Raw genomic sequence first — 18286 nt, 5'->3', positions numbered from 1 at the left:
GGCCCGCCGGCCCGCACCGCCCCGGGCTCCCGGCGGCAGGCCGAGCCCGCCACCGGCGCGCCCGCTGCCGCCCGGGAGACCCGAGCTGCTTCCCGCTTCGACTACGAACGGTTCCGGCAGCTCCTCCGCCACCCGGTGCGGGGCAGGCGGCCTGCCGAGGATCCTGAGACCCACGCTCGCAGGATGAAGGTTAAAGAGGTAAGGGCGCGCCCTCTGCCCCCGAGCTGCCTGCAGCCCTCATCCCTCATTTCTACCCCCTCTTCAGTCATCCCTTGTCCCCCAGCCTTATCACTCCTCATCCCTTATCTTCAGTCACCCCTTGTCTCCCTCAGTCACAACTCATCCATCCCTTAACAGCTGTGTCCCACTACCCTTGGTCACCCCTTGTGTCATCTCGCAGCCCCTCATGGCCTCGACCCCCTTCCCCCCTAAGTCCACGTTCAACTTCTGTATCTCAGTTGCAACTCGTCCTCCTTCCCCCACCCCCCTCCCCTCAGCCTTGTTCAACCATCTTTGGTCACCTCTTTTCTCTTCCCCCTTTTCCCTCAGGGCCTTGTACCCTCCTCAWGTACCCTTCACTTCCACAGGATTGTCCTGTTCCCTTTTACCAAACAGGCCCCTTGTGCCTTTCCTTAGTCCTTTTTTCCAGCCCCAAAAAGGGTGACAGGAGTCAGAAGGCTCTCTTTTAATGGGGATGTCCTGCAGCATCACCCTATGCATGGGATTTGTCAGCAGGTGCATGTGTGTGTCTGCATTTCTACACCTTTCTTCTTGCAAGAGGAAATGCTAGGGTAGCCTAATAGGATGTGACTGGAAGTAAAGAGTTGAAATCAGGCAAAGGGAAATTTCAGCTTGGGTAATAGGGGAAAACTTGCTTGGTGGGAGGTGTCTGAGGTTGAGCAAGAGGCTCCCTCCTGGGGTATCAGCAGAAACCTGGCAGCTTTGCAGCATTTAAACACAAAAGCTGGTAGGAGATGATGAAACTTGCGCTGGTCTCTGGGGATGGACAGACAGGATATACCCTCACAGAAATCAGAGAGGAGACTTGAGGCTTGCTGTCCCTGTAAATCAGTTTGTCACTTAGCCTTGGGTGGAGTCAGCCCAGGACTTCTTTCCTGCAAACAGCAGCCTGAAGGCTGCCCTCACTTAGACCCAGACAAGCCTGGGTAACATCAGCAGGGATACATGGGTGTAACAGAGGGGAGAACTTGGCCTGATGCCTATAGTTTGTGCATAAAAGTCTGGCAGCCTTACAAACATTGCAGTACAATCTGTGACCTAGTTAACCAAGAGCTATAGATCGCATGTAGTATTGGATCATGTTTGTCATATCTTTTGCTGTGATGGATAACAAACTTGGAGTGAATCTTAGTGTGGTAAGAGATGCCAGTAAGTTAAAAGCACAGACTTTCTTAAGCAGATTAATAATTTCCTATATTTCCTCCTTGGAGGTGTAAGTATTTAGCAAAGATGCTGCCCCAGGTTGAACAGAGAAGGAAGGAAAAGAATAATGCTGTGGACGAAAGCCCTYGGTGTAACGTGCCTTTTAAGAACAGTTTAATCACAGCTCCCCTTTTGGTATTTTTTCTTTAAAACAAAGGTTGCACCGCTGGTAGATTTCCAACTTCTGTGCCAAGCAACCAGGCGCAACACACCCAGGGGTGCTGGGTTTCTTTATGATCCCAGGTGTGATTGAACCATCCTTTCATTCTGCCTCTCAGCTGCAGAGTATTCAGCATATACCAGTATCTGGCCCTCTCGTGTGCTTGGAGTTAGCGCATATACATGTCTGCATATGTTACAGACTCCCACTTTCAGTGTACACCATGAATAACCCAGCTTCCATGCTGTACAAACACAAATCAAGTTGGAAATCAAATTTATGAAAGCTAGTGGATTTCAATCCTTTATTTGTACTTAATTATTTTTTAAATATAGGATTATTGCAAGTTGTATGGATGCAGCCCCATCTGTTTGTAACACAGCCATAATCAGTGCTGGGTAGCAGAGTTAGGTTTTTCAAGGATGAGAATCCATAAATACTAGTTTTATGCTGACAGCTAATTACTCTTCAAACAGAGCTCTTATTCCTTAAAAGTGCCTCTGCTTCTATTTATTCAGAGAGAGAGAGAGAGAGAGAAACAAATATCATGCTGGGATATGAGACTGAATGTGCAAAACAAGGGATGCTGGTCCAGCTTATGAAAGAGATAAGGTGTGTCTTTCTTTTGGGGGAATCAAAGACATGACGAAACAAACCAAGAGAGGCTAGAAGACAAATGCTGCATGAAAAGAAGCAAAAAATTGCCAGTAAAAAATAAGTCGCAGCATTTAGGTTAATAAATACTCAATGAGCACATGATGTGAGAGATGCCAGCCAGGGGTGGGTGGTGGGATTGGTGGCTGTAGAGGGCTGTGTTAGGGTGTTGTATACTGTAGCAGCAAGTTATTTTTTCTTGCTCTTCTTTCTCTTTTTTTTTTTAACCCCCCCCCCTTTCTTCTTCTAAAGCTTAAAGCATCATAATTTGCTAAAATGTGTTTCAAAGTGTTCTGGTGCTTGAGGCCCCTTTTTCCCTCCCCGCAGACATTCTTACAGGTCAATGTAAATATAACAGGGAGGATGGTTATGGATGGGGCTTGTTGATATTTTTCCCCATCTGTCTGCCAGAAGCTAGACGAAAGCTAGAAGAAAGAACTGGTGCATAATCAAAGACTGGAGGTGATGCCTAAATTAAAGGCTTGGAACTTTACGCTTTCCTCCTAGTGCACTTCAAACTGAGCAGGAGTCCTAGCAAGTATCTCTTCTTTCCCACCCAGCCTCCAAGTTTCTTGATGCTTAAGCCAAAGAAAAGGGTATATCTTTATTTTTTGGCTATTTTATGTGGAAATTATTGGCTAATATAGTCTTGCTATACTTCTACTTTAAAGATGATGTTTGGAATGCAGAATCTTTGTGGTGTCTTCTTACTTAACTGCTCTTTGGGAAAGTACTGAGCAGCACTAAGGGCGACGAAGTTGTTTGTAAGTTAAGGAGTTGGGCTGGGGGTATATCTAACTTATCATCTTACTTGAATGCTGTAAAGAATATTTTCTTGTAGTGCAGAAAGGAGAAAAGAATGTGGATTGGCAAACTGAAATGGTATATAGAAGTCTGTTAAGAGAAATAAGTACTACAATGATTTGAGTTGACATGTGCATGCACATATTCTGCTTTGCATTAGTGGATAACTTAGAGTAGGCAGACTTCGTAGATTCTACTCTGTCTYTTGAAGATGGTCCAAAGTCAATAACAGTAGTTTCCCTGAGAAGAAAAAAGGAAAGCACCTGTACTGCACAGACTACTTACTGCAGAAGGCCATTGGTCGCCTAGAGAATTGCCTGAGATATGCTGCTTTGGGAAATTTCAAAAGGGCCTGGGATTATTTGCCTCCTAAAATTAGGAATTAGCAATTATTTGTCCCCTAAAATGACCAACAAAAAAAAAATTAGTTCTGTAATTGATCAGTCATGTGTAACTTCAGGGAATAGCTATTTTTTAACATGTGCCAAATACTAGTAGCTGCTCAAAAATAAAAAATGTGGTTTTAGTCAGCAAGTGACTGCAAAAATGCCACAGTGGGATTCCATATTTGTTCTCTCTCAACAATTTCCAGATCAAATTGGCTCAGTGAAAATTCAAAATGATTTCCCCTCCAACTGCTGCTGCTGCTCCTGCAAACTCAACCTTAGATCTGGGGAAATCAGACCATGTGGTTTCTGCCCTTTGCATCATATCCAGTAATAAAGATTTTGCTGTTGGAGCTGAGCTGACAGTTCTGGATGATGGATGAAGGAAAACAGAACACTGCTTGCTGTCCAGTTGCTGTGTGGCCTTTATGGGCATGGTAAGGAGGGAAGTGGTAGGGAGAGAGAACAGCATTCTTCTGAAGACTGCCCACTGCTTGAGAACAACCAATGTAACCAGCTAGAAACTTTATTGTGAAGAGACTCCAACTAGCTTGCTTTCACTCATGAAGATGAGAGAAGTGTGAACAGTAATAGAGACCTAGTGTTTCTTTTCATAGTCTTCAGGCTAGTTTTCTCACCTAATGTCAGAGAATACCTAATACTTTAACCTGACAGTATCCTTTGTCCCTTCAAGTGAGAGGATATGTCAAATTCAGTCAGGTTTTTGATCCTCTGCTGGAATTGTACCCATGGGTCTGACACATACATTCATTTCTTTTGGACTGTAATACTGAAACTGGATTGTTCTGTACTGCCATTCTTCTTATCCTAGCTTTTCTTTCTGTCTCTGCTTTCATTTGCCTCACCTCACTGTATGCTGTCCTCTTAACAAAGCTCTAAAGATGTATTTGCTTTCAAAAAAAAAAAAAAAAAAAAAAAAAAAAAAACACCAAGGGGAGAAGGCCATCAGAGTCCATCCATGCCCATGGTTATTCTGCATCAGTTTGCAGATTAGCAGCATCTATTAAGGTAGATCAGTCTCTTAAACACAAATATCATGACAGTTTGTCACTAAAACATAATTGGAGAGAAACAGAAATATTATCAGGAGCTGAACTCTTGTGGAAAGTCAATTAGTGTTGAATGCAGAGTTCCCTTTTTGTGGTTTTGGCAGACCTGACCAGTGATGCCTTGTGGGCTGAAAAGAGCAAGTTGTTGTGGTAGGGCTGGGGAAGTGGTACTTGTTCAATTTTGAATTTGTGTCACAACCCTGATCCACAATGGGAGGAGTGTCCTGGTCAGGTGCTTGTTTGGTCTCCACGCTTTTATGGAGATAACCAGCAGTTATTCTGGGGGGGGGGGGGTTGTACAGATACGGAAACTCCAGGAACTGTATTGAAATTGCCAGTTTATTGAATGTGAGGCTCAAAACAGTTGTCAGTCTGAGTTACAATTGGCCTGATGGTACAGTGCTGCATGTCACACAATCAGCTGTCCATGAGAACTCGTGTTTCCGAAGCCAGCAGTAAATTCCTGGAAGGTTTCAGGCATCTCCATTTTATAACCCTGTGCAACTGCTTATTCTTCCATTTGGAGTAAATGCCTTTTCTTTTCGGAATGTGAGGATGGACAATATTAAAACCAAGCAGTGTATCAGTTAATGGCTTTGGTACATAAGGAGCAGCTGCAGTTACAGATGGAAGTGCACCTTGCCATGCCAGTCTCTCTCACTAAGACCCCTGGAAAATCTCTTATCCTTTGTGCTTGTCACATACAAATGCAGTGCCTTTAACAGACTTGTTTTGGATGCTGGTAGTAAAGAAAACTGTTCTCGGTAAAATTCTTATCATAGTGAAATAATGATGTTCTCAAACTAGTCAGGTACCTTGTGATCAAATCCTGATTCTTTTTGTGGAGGAAGAAATACCTTTGCAATGAGAGAGTTTCTCTGCAATTTGAAATGCTGGCTGGCTTTAGGCTTGCTGGAATTTTCCTTCACTCCATGCTCTCTCATGTGTTTATTTACTGAACATAGGAAAAGGGGCACTATGCTGTAAATCCCCCAAATGGTGCATACAATATTTTATGCTTCACTAGCCTCCGGTGGACTCATGCAAGCAAGATTTAGACCTAACCTGTCTGAGCCTCTTTTGGCTCTAGGGTATACAGTTAATTGACTAAAAATATATTTGTTCTGTTGACATAATGCATGAATATAGAAACTACTTCAGATGCTGTGATCTGTGCTGCAGTGTTGCCTGTCTTAAAGATGTCAATGTTATCTTACTGCATACTGATATTGCTCAAGCAGAGGGTATTTTGGAATTTGAAAGTACTGTGCAATTTGAAGCTGTTTGTTCTTATCTACAAAATCTAACACTGAAAGCAATTGTTCCACAAGTGAATTTGGTGTAAGACTAGCCTAAAAACTGCCACTTAAAGACAGTGCACTACTTCCAAAATGGTCAGAGCACAGACCTCTCTAGACATATTACAGATAATGACTGAATGCAGGTACTGGACATGGTGCAACAGGTTTCTAGGACACGCACAAGCATGATGTATGAAGAATATCATGTTGTTGCTAAATTAGTTCAGTGAATACACTTAAGCTGCTGGAATGTCCTCAGATATAGAGACAAGAAATTTGGGATAGCAGGGTTAGAGCCTGTCTGCAATGTCTTGTCCTCAGGACAGTCAGGTAGCCTCAGTGAGCAGGCATGAGTGCAGCCTCAGGCCGTCTGGGGGTGATGTTGCTGTGGGGCTGCACAGGTGATGTGGGATGCTGCGCCCTGCTGCGTGATACCAGTGGTCAGCCAAGCCCCCCCCCGCCCCCCAGTTTTGTTGTTAATCTGGGCATTGTAGATGCAGTTGTGCAAATATTTACTTAAACACTGTCACCTCAGTTAAGATTCCATTTTCCAGCCAAAATATTTATAGACTCCTGATTAACTTTCTAATCAGTGATTAAATCTGCCCCTTAATAGGAGAATGATTTTTTTTGTGCAGTGTTCTTGCCTTTGGATCTGTGTGCAAGACTTCTACCAGATAATGCTAATCATTCATGTTCTTTTTGTCTATTAATCTATTATTATTTATCATTTTGTTTTGATGTTTTTAAATATGTACATCAGTATTTAAAACAAATCAGGCTTTAGACAAAAACTGAAGAGGAAGATGAGAATGTACCCTGGATTAGTCCATGATTTTGTTCTGAACATAAAAATGATACGAAATTATTGAAATGAAAAAGCAGGAAAAAGTACTCACTTCACTGATAGGAAGAGGAAATCTTGTATTTGGAGCATTCTAATTTTTATACTTGAGAAAGAGATTAAATTTACATTCCTCAGAAAGTACTTCTTGATGAAGGCTGTGAATGGGCTCGCTATATGGAGCGAACGCTCCTGTGACTGCTGCCTTTATCAAGTATTCCCTTGGCACTTCAGTTCATCATATGACACAATGTTTTGGAAGGGCTCCAGAGGAATTGTCATGGCCAGTGGTGTCAGTGATCCGTATATAATGTGAGTGTGTTGTGTATGATGGACCAAACCAATGTAGGGAAGGGAGCGCAGTGGGAGCACCGGAGGACTGAGTAATAAACATCTTCTATTAATGAGATGAGGTTGTTTAAAGTGATGATTATTAGTCATTATATACTTAGTAGAGAGAGGCAGAGCATCTACTGTTAATTAAACAGGACACTTGGTCCAGGGTTCTGTTCTTTATGACAGATCTGTTGTGTGAAAGTAGACAAGTCACTATGAATAACAGCCAGAGTCTCAGATTTTTTGTTTGTTTGTAAAGATACAATTTTCATATTCCTTGATTACTTTTATAAACTATGGAAACTCAAAAGTGAACATAAGTAGAAATAACCAGGATTTTTTTTTACTGTCTTGCTGAAAGAAATAGAAGAAACAATAAGACAAAGTCCTCTTGTTCTAGTAGCCTCTATCATAAGCTGTGTTGAAGAAAACGGGTCTTCTAAAATATGTTTGAATTCAGTATGCAGCTCTGTAAAGTGGGCACTTTTTTTTTTAATTCAGTAAGCTAGCATGAGGCACAACTGTTTCCTCTAAGGCATTTCAGCATTACCTGGGATGATGCAGTCAGTGATGGCTAGAGGTTGCACTGAATTGMAGCGACTTCAGTGCTTCCTCTTTGCATCTATTTATCTTGAAAGTGGAGGTGCAGATTCCTTTGCGTGTACCTCTGCTGTGTGCTAGGATTGAAAGAGAGATCTCAATGGTGTTTAAAAAGGGRAAGTTTGTTCTTAAATTCTTCACTGATTGGAGGATGTAATGGAGCCTGGTTTCCTAGGTTGAGTCCTGTGTGCTGAAACACTTGTGCATCCTTAGATCCCCCTTGTGTGTTTTGTGACTTTATCTGTATTTCCCTCCATGTCACCTGCCCTGCGTAGCGGGTAGGCTATTGCTCTTCTCATGTCTGCTCTCAGCTGTACGGCCAGAGGCTAGTGTGGTGGGTACCCAGCAGGGGTACACATGCTGCTGTGTTTCTCTCCTCCAGCCTGCTGGCAATTTGCATTGAACTTTAGTTTCTTTATGACCTTTACCCTCTGTCAAACTCAATTGAAGTTCACCAGCCCAGAAGTTACTGGGGAGGACAGGCAGACGACAGCTGAGCAGAAAACAGTTCTCTGGTTTATTTGACTTAATTGCTCTGATGGCTTTGATTGACTGGGAGCCAGGAACTCATTAGTTCTAATCCAGCCTCCAATGCTTCCATTGCATGGCCATGGAGTTGTTGTTTAATTTCTTCCTCTCCACGTTTATCAGTGGGTAGAATTGTATCATCAGAAGAAGGCTGCAAAGAATAATAAACGTGGGAGATCTAGAAATTCTACAGCATCTCATTGTGCCAACAGCACTTGTACAGGATGATGATGTACAGTGGAGCTGTATGTTCAGCACGTGCTAGAGGACTTCTTCTCTCTAAGAGCTTGTACTTGTTTTAGAGGAAGCCTGTGACATAAATCCCACTGATTTATGGAGCATGGTGGCTCCAAAAATTGTACTGAGAATTGGAACAATGTTAGTAGCTTCCTAGCAAACTGTTTAAAACTGGGTTCTTGCTCTAATTCTGTTAACATGATTTCCCTGGGCAGTAAAGAAAGTGCATAGCCCTGTACTTTGCAAAGTAACAAAAGGTAATTATAATGTAATCATGTTTCATCTGCCCTGAAACCCTCCTGCTGTCTGGGTGAGCCAGCCCATCTCACAAATAAAAAGCTTCTAGTTGAAATACACATGTTTCTGGCTCTTCCTCCAGCAGAGACTCCACTTTCTTCTGGAGTTCTCTTGGAAGTACACAGTTCTATGTTGGTAATTCAGCCTTGTAGATGAATCAAACATTCTTGGCTGATTTCTGGTGCTGTTTCAGCTTTCTTGAAGGCCTTCTTCCGATACTGATACCATGTTAGGATTCCTCAATCCTGAAGCAGCATAGTTGTGTTGGATTATTTTACCCATCAGATACTTACTCTGAGCCACCCCCCCCCATACAAAGGACATCACTGCCTTCTTGAATGTGAATCTGCCCAGTTTCCTCAGTGGGCACACAGTGGAGTGATTCAAAGATGGATTTTTTTTGAAAGACAACTCCTTTGCTGGTTGAAGGATAAAGTAGTTGGCAGCTGTCTTCTCCTCTTGTTCTTTCATCTCTGGATTTCAAAAATTTAAAGCAATAAAGTTTTAAGTTTAATATTAGGATGAAATTTGATGAGCAGAGACTTAATGGAGTGGAAGCTTGTTGTTTAGGACTTGAAAGGCAGCCTAGCCAAAGCAGTACAGTGGGAGTCACTTCTACCTTGGCAGGGATGTGGCGCTCATGACCTAGGAGGTACATTCTGTCTCTATTTTGATAAAACTTCATGATTCTTTTCTTTAGTTCATTATCTAGATCCCCTAACTTGCCATTTCTTTCTTTATTCTTTTAGCAGTTCATTAATCATTGTAGCATGATGGCTAATGCAGTGTTGGAAAGATGCTAGGGCCAAGCCCTGGTACCTCATGATGAGAGGTCAGGCTAAGTAAAAGCGAGTCTCTTCATCCTGCCAGCTGAATTCTAACATTGTTCTAACATGCACTCCACCAACTTCATTGTTATTAAAGATCSAATATTTGCAAGCTGATTTCTATGATTTATTGTTGACCAAAGGACTCCTGGAGGAGTCCCATCAGCCTCTGGCTAATAAATTTGCTACTGTTGTCCAGGAATTTCTTCTAATACCTTTGTGGAGTGACAGCTCTGACATGAGGCTATAGGAAGGCTGAGGGTGAGTTTCTTGTGTCTGTTATTAGCTATTACCTTTGATGAATTATTGGTCTAATCTCTGCTGACTACTTAATGCTTGAGTATTGCTCTTTTACTCTCTTCAGAAGTTCAGATCACAAGCAAATCTTGAAAGGGAAGAGGACAGCAGTGCTCTAACCTGTCCCTCTGAGCAAGGACTAGAAAGACAGATGGACAGCAGGTGAACCAGCAAGATATCATTAAACTAAACTTGTCCTCCTATATCTCACGTTAAGTTATCCAAGAGTGGGATAAAGTACAAAGTGTGCTGGCGATTCTGGGCTTCTGTCTTTTCTCCTCTTCCAGTGTTTGGACGGAGACAAAGACTGTTTCCAAACATAGGTTTCTCTTGTTCCCTACGTCACTTCTCCCTGTGCAAAACAGGAGTGATACAGGGTAACTCTTGCCTGTATTTACTTTTTCTTTCTTTCTTTTCTTCCTTCATTTATCCCATCTGCTTCTGACTCTGTGCTTTTTGGGCCCTTGAGCCATCCATGTGTCAAAAGCAATTCACGCTTTGCTGGTGCTGGGAGGAAGGCAGGAGATGAGATGCACAGTCCTGAAACAAAGAATAAAATGTGTATATTGAGCTATGGAGTAAACCTGTGACTGTGCTAAATACTCTGAGTATGAGCTAGGAGCAGGCTCCTGCTGCACAGAAAAGAGGTAGCCCAGGAAATCTGCTGTGATGTTTCCTGTGGAGGAGAAGACCATTAGTCAGGCTGCCCTTGTTTTTCAGACTGACCCTTGCCAGTTGGATGGTTGGGCCCACTAGAGCATGCTGCCCTCCCACGTGCTTCAGTGGTTCTGCAGCATGTTCCCCCAGTTTTTTTTCCAACGTAAAAGGATTCCTTTGTTACAGTGTGGGTCCTACTCAAAGCTGTAATTCCCATTTCCAGATTTAAGGGCAATGCTGGGACAGGCCTCTCTAATCTGTTCAGATTGCCATTAGCCAAGGTTGTACCTCAAGCTGCAGAGTGAATCAGTTTSTTTGTCCACCTGGCTTCCTGCGTTTGTCCGCCTGGCTCCCAGCATTGATTTAGTAGCTCTCTGGACTGCTCTGGTTCCAAAGCATTTTGTCATGTCCCAGGCTGAGAAATTTCTTTATCCTGGAATAGGATGTGAGGATAGTCTTCACTTTTTATGTCTGAAAACTGTTTGGAAATATTTCTTTGGCTGAACTAGAGGCCTTCAGCTGTCCAAACTGCATAAGGAGGACCACAGCCTTCTGGTACATCGCAATTCCCATAAATTGGCTATGTGATAACTGTCAGGATATTTCTGATCTGGGAAAGCAAGGCTTTATCTGCTAGCCTTTAGGATGGGTCAGTGGTAGACTTAGGCACAGATGCTCTGGCCTCTGTTCAGTCTTTCCCTTGGCACATTCCATAGCTAGAGTATTCCTGCCATGGTCCTACATCCACAGTTAGTTAATACAGAGCTTCTTGTCTGTTTTGTTTCTTCATGCCATCCTTTTTAATTGATCTATTCTTTTTTACTTTCTTTTAAAAAGAAAAGAAAAATGTCCCTGCACTTCTGTGKTTTTTTTTCAGTCTGCCTTTCTTTTGGTTAGTTACTGCTACAGCATCTTTTGGAGCATCTCCTTATGGCTCTCCAGAAATGAGCATCCTATGCAGATGGTATCTTTAGAGAAAGAGGAAATGACCTACCTTGTTATAAAAGCAGTTCTGGAAATATGATCTTGCATGTTTGTGCTTCCATCCACCTTCCCTTTGGACAGGGGGGATATTTTGGTGAAGAGCTGATGGATTCTGGGATTGGTTTTTAACTGATCATTGTATATCGTTCATCTGGAATGTTGGTTGCTTTTAAAGAGAATTTTTATTCTTTGTGTAGTTAGGGATTTAGGAAGACTGCATGCTGTACACGCTTGAAAAGACATGGCTGAAATGTAAAAGCCCTTAAGACAGCCTATAGGTACGTCACAGTGCCAAAAATCTTGAGAGCTAGGGGAATTTCCTGCGTGGTTTATGCTGCAGGCACAAAAATCAGGAGGAGGAATCTGAGGTGACGTCTGAAGAAGCGTAATTAGTAGGTAAGTAATTTTTTTCCAGTTTCTTTCCCCAAAGCATGCAGGAATGAAACAGCAGTCACTAAGAAAAGCCATTACCAGATTGTCCAACCTCAAGTTAAAATTGCTTTGTTTGCTTTCTGGGTCTGTCTACCATCCTTTGCACATGCAACTCCTGGCAGTAGCTGTAGAAAGAATTGTTGCATGATTGACAGATATCTCCTAATAAGCAACTTTGTTAGCAAAAGTCAGCTTGTGAAGTGAACCATTCCATTGGAATGTAAAGGTAATGATCTGTGACATTGCAGTAGTGTTGGGGGATAATTTGCTTGATACGTTTTGTGCATAGAAGTGTGCATATATGAATATATGTGGCAAATTTTTACTTCCAAAAGTGCAGCACGTGGAGGAATTCCTGCAACTAGCATAATGGTGAAGTACACCACAGTTTGATGTAGCTCAAAGCTGTATTTCATACTTTTAAATATCTAATATTCTGCACTTAGGAAAAAGTTTGATTTCAGATCTTTTTGTTATTGAACACCTATCCTTTGAAAGCATTTTTTGTTGCTGTAGGTATATACTTAGAGCTTAAAATTCTATTTAATGCATCTTTTTGGAGGGAGATCTAAATACATGTAAGCAGTAAACTGGACCTGAGTTCAAATTCTATACAATAGCAAAAAGTGCTTTACAACAAGTTTAAGTTTCCTTTCTGATGTCTTACAGATATTGCTCATCTTGTCATTTCTACCTTCATTCTGTAGGAATAACAAAGGGTATAACTTTTCCTGTGYTTTTAAACTCACCTTTCAGGAAATGTCCTCTGTTCAGATTTTCTTCTTTCGTATATCTCTTACTACTTCGGTCACTATTCACATTCTGTATGTGGCTGTGTTGCTGGCACAGCATCTTCASTTTCCTCTGCATCTCAGAAGCTATAGTTAGATTCCCTCCCCTTTTCTTTTTCTCTTCCCCTCCCTACTGCCCCTCAACATGCCAAATTTACTTTTTGAATATCTTTCTAGGGAAGAAATCGGCCCTCCTGTTTGATAGGGTCAGCTCCTCAGGCTAAGACTGCTGTGTGCAAATTGGACAGCACGGATAGCCTTTTTATGCAAGTTTTCTAAATCTCATGACAGCAAGTACTTGAATAGCAGTTACAGGTAATAAGCTTAAGACCAGAGGAATCCTCATCACTTTTATTCTTGGCCTTGTTGTACTGCATCACCTTTGATTGTGCTCTGGAATATCATATATTTGATCAACTGTAGAAACTTGGAGGAAATGTGAAGTTGACATCTTTTTTTTTGCTGTGCTGGGTGGGTCAAGAACACACAACTTATTTCTATTAGAATTTTCTACAAACTTTGATTCTGGGAAGTGCAGGAGATCAGACAACTCTTCTCTCTACCAAATCATCTTGTGGTTTGCTCTAGACTTGCAAATTTTTCTCAAATCCATTCTTGCCCTCTTAGTCTAGCATCTCATTAAGAAACTCTAAATGCAGAATCAACTGCTTTTGCTGACATGTTTCCTGATTTAGATGCAGCTGGATCTAGCTGAGTCTTAATGCCTGAGATAGTCCCATTGAAGGATTTTTTTTTTTTTCTTCTTGACATGGTTAAATCTAGTTGCATTAGGAATTTAATTAGAAGTTAGTTTAATTGTGTTTTGATGTTCTTTCTTCCATTCAGCTTTCCTAGCAGGGGCTGTGAGTCTGGAAGACTCTTGAGTTCTATTTCTGCCCTTGTCACTAGCACTAATGACCTTGGGCTACTCAGTGCTGCAGGGGGGGTTTTTCTCTCTTTTTTTTTTCTTTCTTCTCTGTTCCTCTAGTGCAAAACAGGCTGATAGTCCTGCCTTCTTCCTGGCTGTGGTGCAGAGAATGCTTATCTTGCAGATTGGAGCTGAGTAGCACTCTTACTCAGCTGGCCTGCCCTTCTGGGAACAGTAAAGGGGGGTTGAAACTTATTTTAATGCATCTTGATGGAAAGTGCTTTGTGACTGTGTGATGGAAGGTATTTTTCTTCATAAAGAATTTCTCCATTACTTCTAGTGATGGGGATATCTTTTCTGAGCAATGATTTTCTGTGTGTTCGGCTATTCTGCGTGAGAGTGAGCTCTGATGGTAACTGATGTCATAAGCATCCATGCAAGTTGTTTGAAAGCAAGCTGCCAAGACTTTACAACAGAAATCTGAAGCAGTGCCCCACTTATCTGTTAGTTGAATTCCTCTATTGTGTTTACTTTTAAGCGAAGGGGCATGTAGCAAATAGTTAATTGTTAGACAGTAGATAGATACTGTAAATTATCAGCTGATGTATTTCTAAAATTGTTTTAGAATCTCTTGCAAAGAACTGGAGCACATGGCAGCAGTGATGCATTTGGGCTGGTGCTTTGGGATTTATATAAACATGAGCCTTTATCTTGTGTTTAAGGAATAATTGTATAGAACAATGTCAAAGGCAGCTGTCAAAGAGCTGAGGCTTTCCTGAGCTTTGGGCTTCTATCAAAAAGATATATTTGCAGCAGTTTGTTTGTGAGGGAAGTGGATTTGCAGTAGGAATTGCCCTTGTGTTATTTAGGATATTTGTAAGTATAATTTCAGTGTTAACTCACTCGGATCACCTCTGACTAATGGGTACGTTTCTCTGTTGATGCAGCTGCAGTAGAATAAGTTATCCTTTCCCATATCAGGGGCCTCGACCAGGTATGCTCGCTTCCCACTGCCATACTAAATCATCACTAGAGCCAACCGCATACAGAGCGGCGTTGAGATTTAACCCTAAATCTACTGCTGCTATCTGGTGTAAAATGATTCTGGGTCTGCGAAAGCATTGGATGAAAGACTATTGAGTGTGAATTCACAAAGTGAATTTGGTCCCATGCTGTTTAATACAACTAGGTTATTTTTTATTTATGCTGAGTGCTTCTGGGAAGAAAGTATGATGTTTGTGTTAGAGATGGAGAAACTGAGGCACACAGTAATGGCCCAAATGGTATGTGGAACGGTTAGAGATGGAAACTGGAGAGCAACTTGCTGTCTGGCTGGAGTCAGTGAGACTGTGTGTGTTTGGTGGGTTTTTTGTTTTGCGCACGTGCTTTCATTTGGGAGTAACACTCTTATTAACAATCACTCCTTTGCTACCAGTAAGAAGAATGCTACTTTAAAGTTACAGAAATCAAGAAACATCTGATTAATGTTTACCAAGATGAGACTGTAATGGTTATCAGTTGTTTGAAGGCCCATTAAATGAAAATCTCAGCTTTTTCCTTAATCTTTTATTCAAAGAAGGAAGCTAACGTGGATACTCTGAAACAGGCAGGTTACCAGTGTGTCTCTAAATTGYTCAAGTTCCTGTTGGGATCTATTGGATTTACAGTAATGTTTAATTATAAAATGTAATTACTTTAGAATGGATTATCAATGTTGCTGTCCGTTTCTGTGGGTTGCTTGGTAACGTYTTTCATGTGTTGAAGTACTATCTGTTCTGCTGGTTACAGGCTTTTAAACTCAAGATGTAAAAGCCTGTGGATATTAGTGACTGGCTAAATGGAACCTTTCAATCAACTGGGTTAACACTTTGCTTTTTTTTAGGATTGTTTTGCTATTATGTAAAAGCACTCCTTCTAAGGACAGTGTCCCAAAGAAGGAATTTGAGAAGCTGCTCAGCTTTATATTGAAGATTTGCTGTGGGGTTTGTATGGATATTTATGTCTCTGTAATATTAGTAAAAACAGCACAGATGATAAAACACTAGTACTGTTTACCTTTCTTACAGTTACTCCTGATTTATACAAGCGTATGCAAGTCTGACTGAGAGGAAGAGTAATACCAACCATTACACCAAAGTATAAGTGGCTTATCCTGATGTATTCAGGCAGACTTTTTCTTCTGGCTGCAAAAATGACACAGTTGCTCTTTCCCCTCAATCTTGTCATCTGGTAAATTGTTTTTCATGCAGATGGGGGAAATATGTGGCATTATATTGCATGTAAAATAACTGAACTAGAGCAAGGCTATTTTGAGGTATCAGAAGGTTAGAGAGGGGAAAGAGCAGGTCCTGTTTGTGAAACTGATAGGCCAACTAACCTTCATCCACCTATTTCTTCTGACTGCAGAGAAGGGAAGAGAAGTCCCTCTGGTAACTTGAGGTGGGGAATTTCTTAAATGGCTTGATAGTTAAATATTTGAAAGGGAATTGAAGAAAGAAGGGTGCACAACCACAAAAGTGGTAATCTTGTAAGGATAATGACTTTGTATAATGTTCTTGGAAGTTTTTGAAAGGGGCTGATTGCTTAGTGTATTTAGACTTCATCTTTTAAGCATTTACTAATTATCTCAGTGTAAATGGATAAAACTAATCAAATAGTTGTATGGAAATGCTCTGCATCCCTTCCTTGATATCATAAGAAGGGATGTGATAGTGTTTTTTTTTTCCTCCCCCTTCTTCCTTGATATCTCTGCTTTTTGCAAGTACATAAGCCATGGGTTTTCAGTGGCTTAGTTATTACATACATTAAAGAAAATCAGATGTGCATATCTTCTTATAGTAAAACATTCTGTGTGTCAAGTTCTTATCTTGAGCTCTTTTTTTCCATTATCTGGATCCTAGAACTAGCTAAATGCCTTTTTTGTTCTAAATTCTTTCTCACTGTCTATCTGTCCACTGGAGTCTTTTCATAATCTCAAGTTCACTGAGAATCAGTGGAGTTGTGGCACCTCTGAAGATGAGAACTGTAGTACCTATGAGCTGGAATTGTAAATCCCAACTATTCAATGGCTCCTGCATTACATAATCCTGGGCTAGTGTCATAAAAGCGTTGCCAGACCAAGGAGTGGTGGTGACCTGACACTGCTTTTCTCAGAAAATGAGTGAGTCAAGACTTGCCAACAGCAAACAAATGAAAAACTGGGCAAATCTGTGATAATGTTATAGGTGCAGTCATGATATCTGTGTTAGGCTTAGCAGAGGGTGAAGTCTGGTGTGTCACTGAAATATTAAACACTTCTGTCATATATCCTGCTGTAGCATTTGAAGGGACACAATCACTTGCTATTTGGCACAGTGTAAAAAAAAAAAAAAAAGTATTTTTAAAGCTGACTTCTAGATAAAAGTATTTCCATACCTTAAATAAAAAATATTCTGAGAGCAGTTCTAACCCAGCCTCGTTCTGCAGTGTTTTTGTGCAGTTCAAACGCTGCAGTGTTGTTAACCTGCAAAGCTGTAGACTAAGACCCTGAACCTGCAAACAGCTTGATAAGACCCTGAACCTGCAAACAGCTTGATGCAGGACTTTGCACTCAGCACCTGGCTTTGCATGGGTGCAGGCAGCTGCCCTTATGGGATATATGAGAGGTTGAAAGTAAGGCTCCTTTTTTTTTTTTTTTTTTTTTTTTTTTTTTTTGATTTGGAGTGAGAAAAGTAGTGGCCTAAATGATGAGGATGATGATAGAGATAGTGCAGGTTTTCAGAATTCAGTTTAGTTACCTTATGTCATCAATTTGAATACTCTAATTGGATAGCTGAAACTCTCTGAGAAATAAGGTGACTTACAAACCATAGAAAAGAAGGCACAATGTGACAAACTCGGTTACAATTTTGGAAAGCTGTGCTATAAATCATCTGAAAGACAAAGTGGTAAGAATTTCAGGACCTAATTGATTGTCTGTTAGGTGGCAGGCAAAACATCTATAAGAACAAAATCTAAAATTATGGGTCTATTTGCATAATTCTTGTGATTTTGGTGTCATTTTTCACATCTAAAACGGCATAATTTTCGTGCTGACGTGTTGTGATCTGTCATGGCTAGAGTGGCATAAAATATTCACTTCCAATCTTGGCATTTCATCAGAAAGCAGTCTTCTCACAATGCTGATTTCCATTTTGCACATCTCAGCTCTATCCCCTTCAATTTCAGCCTAGCATTTGGAGCCTCTGCCGTATAAGACTCCTGAGAGCTAGATCTCAGTCCTCTGTACAGTATATGAATGTGGAATCCCCACTCTTAAACTTGATTAATCTCTTTAGTGGTTTGGAAGATGTACTGCTAAATTTGGATTGGAAAGACAGCTGCTGAAAGCTAAAATGGGTATAATGGTGCAAATGCTTTTCGCTTTTAAACTTTCCCAGTTGCTGCTGGGCCCATCACTGGAGAGGAAAGCTTGATGTCGGAAAATGAAAGGGGACTGTGTCATGCATCTTCCCAAATATACCGGATTTAAAAGCAGTGAGTGAAATTCTGTTCACATAAAGGAAAACTGACAACCCTTTAGTATGTCTAGGCAGCGTATCCAATCTCATCCATCCCCATCTGGCTGATAATCAGTTCAGAACGTAAGAGGAGGAAAGTTTAAGACACTGCAGCCAGCACAGCTACCCAAGAAATCATTTTGTAGCGGAACTTTTTTAGCATCATGACAAATGCAGCTTCAAAATGGTTGAATAGGCAAATGAAGAATAAATTTATTTATCCAAATAGCAC

General features: G+C 41.1%; 1 protein-coding gene across 1 annotated transcript in view; it reads left to right on the top strand.

Moving 5' to 3' along the window:
* The window catches only part of MAN1C1 (mannosidase alpha class 1C member 1), a 66208-nt gene that overhangs the window by 1798 nt on the left and 46124 nt on the right, over nt 1-18286 (top strand). Inside the window, exon 2 of the mRNA XM_085305007.1 lies at nt 1-198. This exon is cut by the window's left edge and continues 770 nt beyond it. Coding sequence (XP_085161133.1) covers nt 1-198 — 198 coding nt within the window. The remainder of the gene's footprint in view (nt 199-18286) is intronic.

This window comes from Rhea americana, unplaced genomic scaffold (genome assembly GCF_003343005.1).
Source record: "Rhea americana isolate MKP2758 unplaced genomic scaffold, rheAme1 scaffold_215, whole genome shotgun sequence".
NCBI lineage: Eukaryota > Metazoa > Chordata > Aves > Rheiformes > Rheidae > Rhea > Rhea americana.
This window is presented reverse-complemented; position numbering and strand designations above follow the sequence as displayed.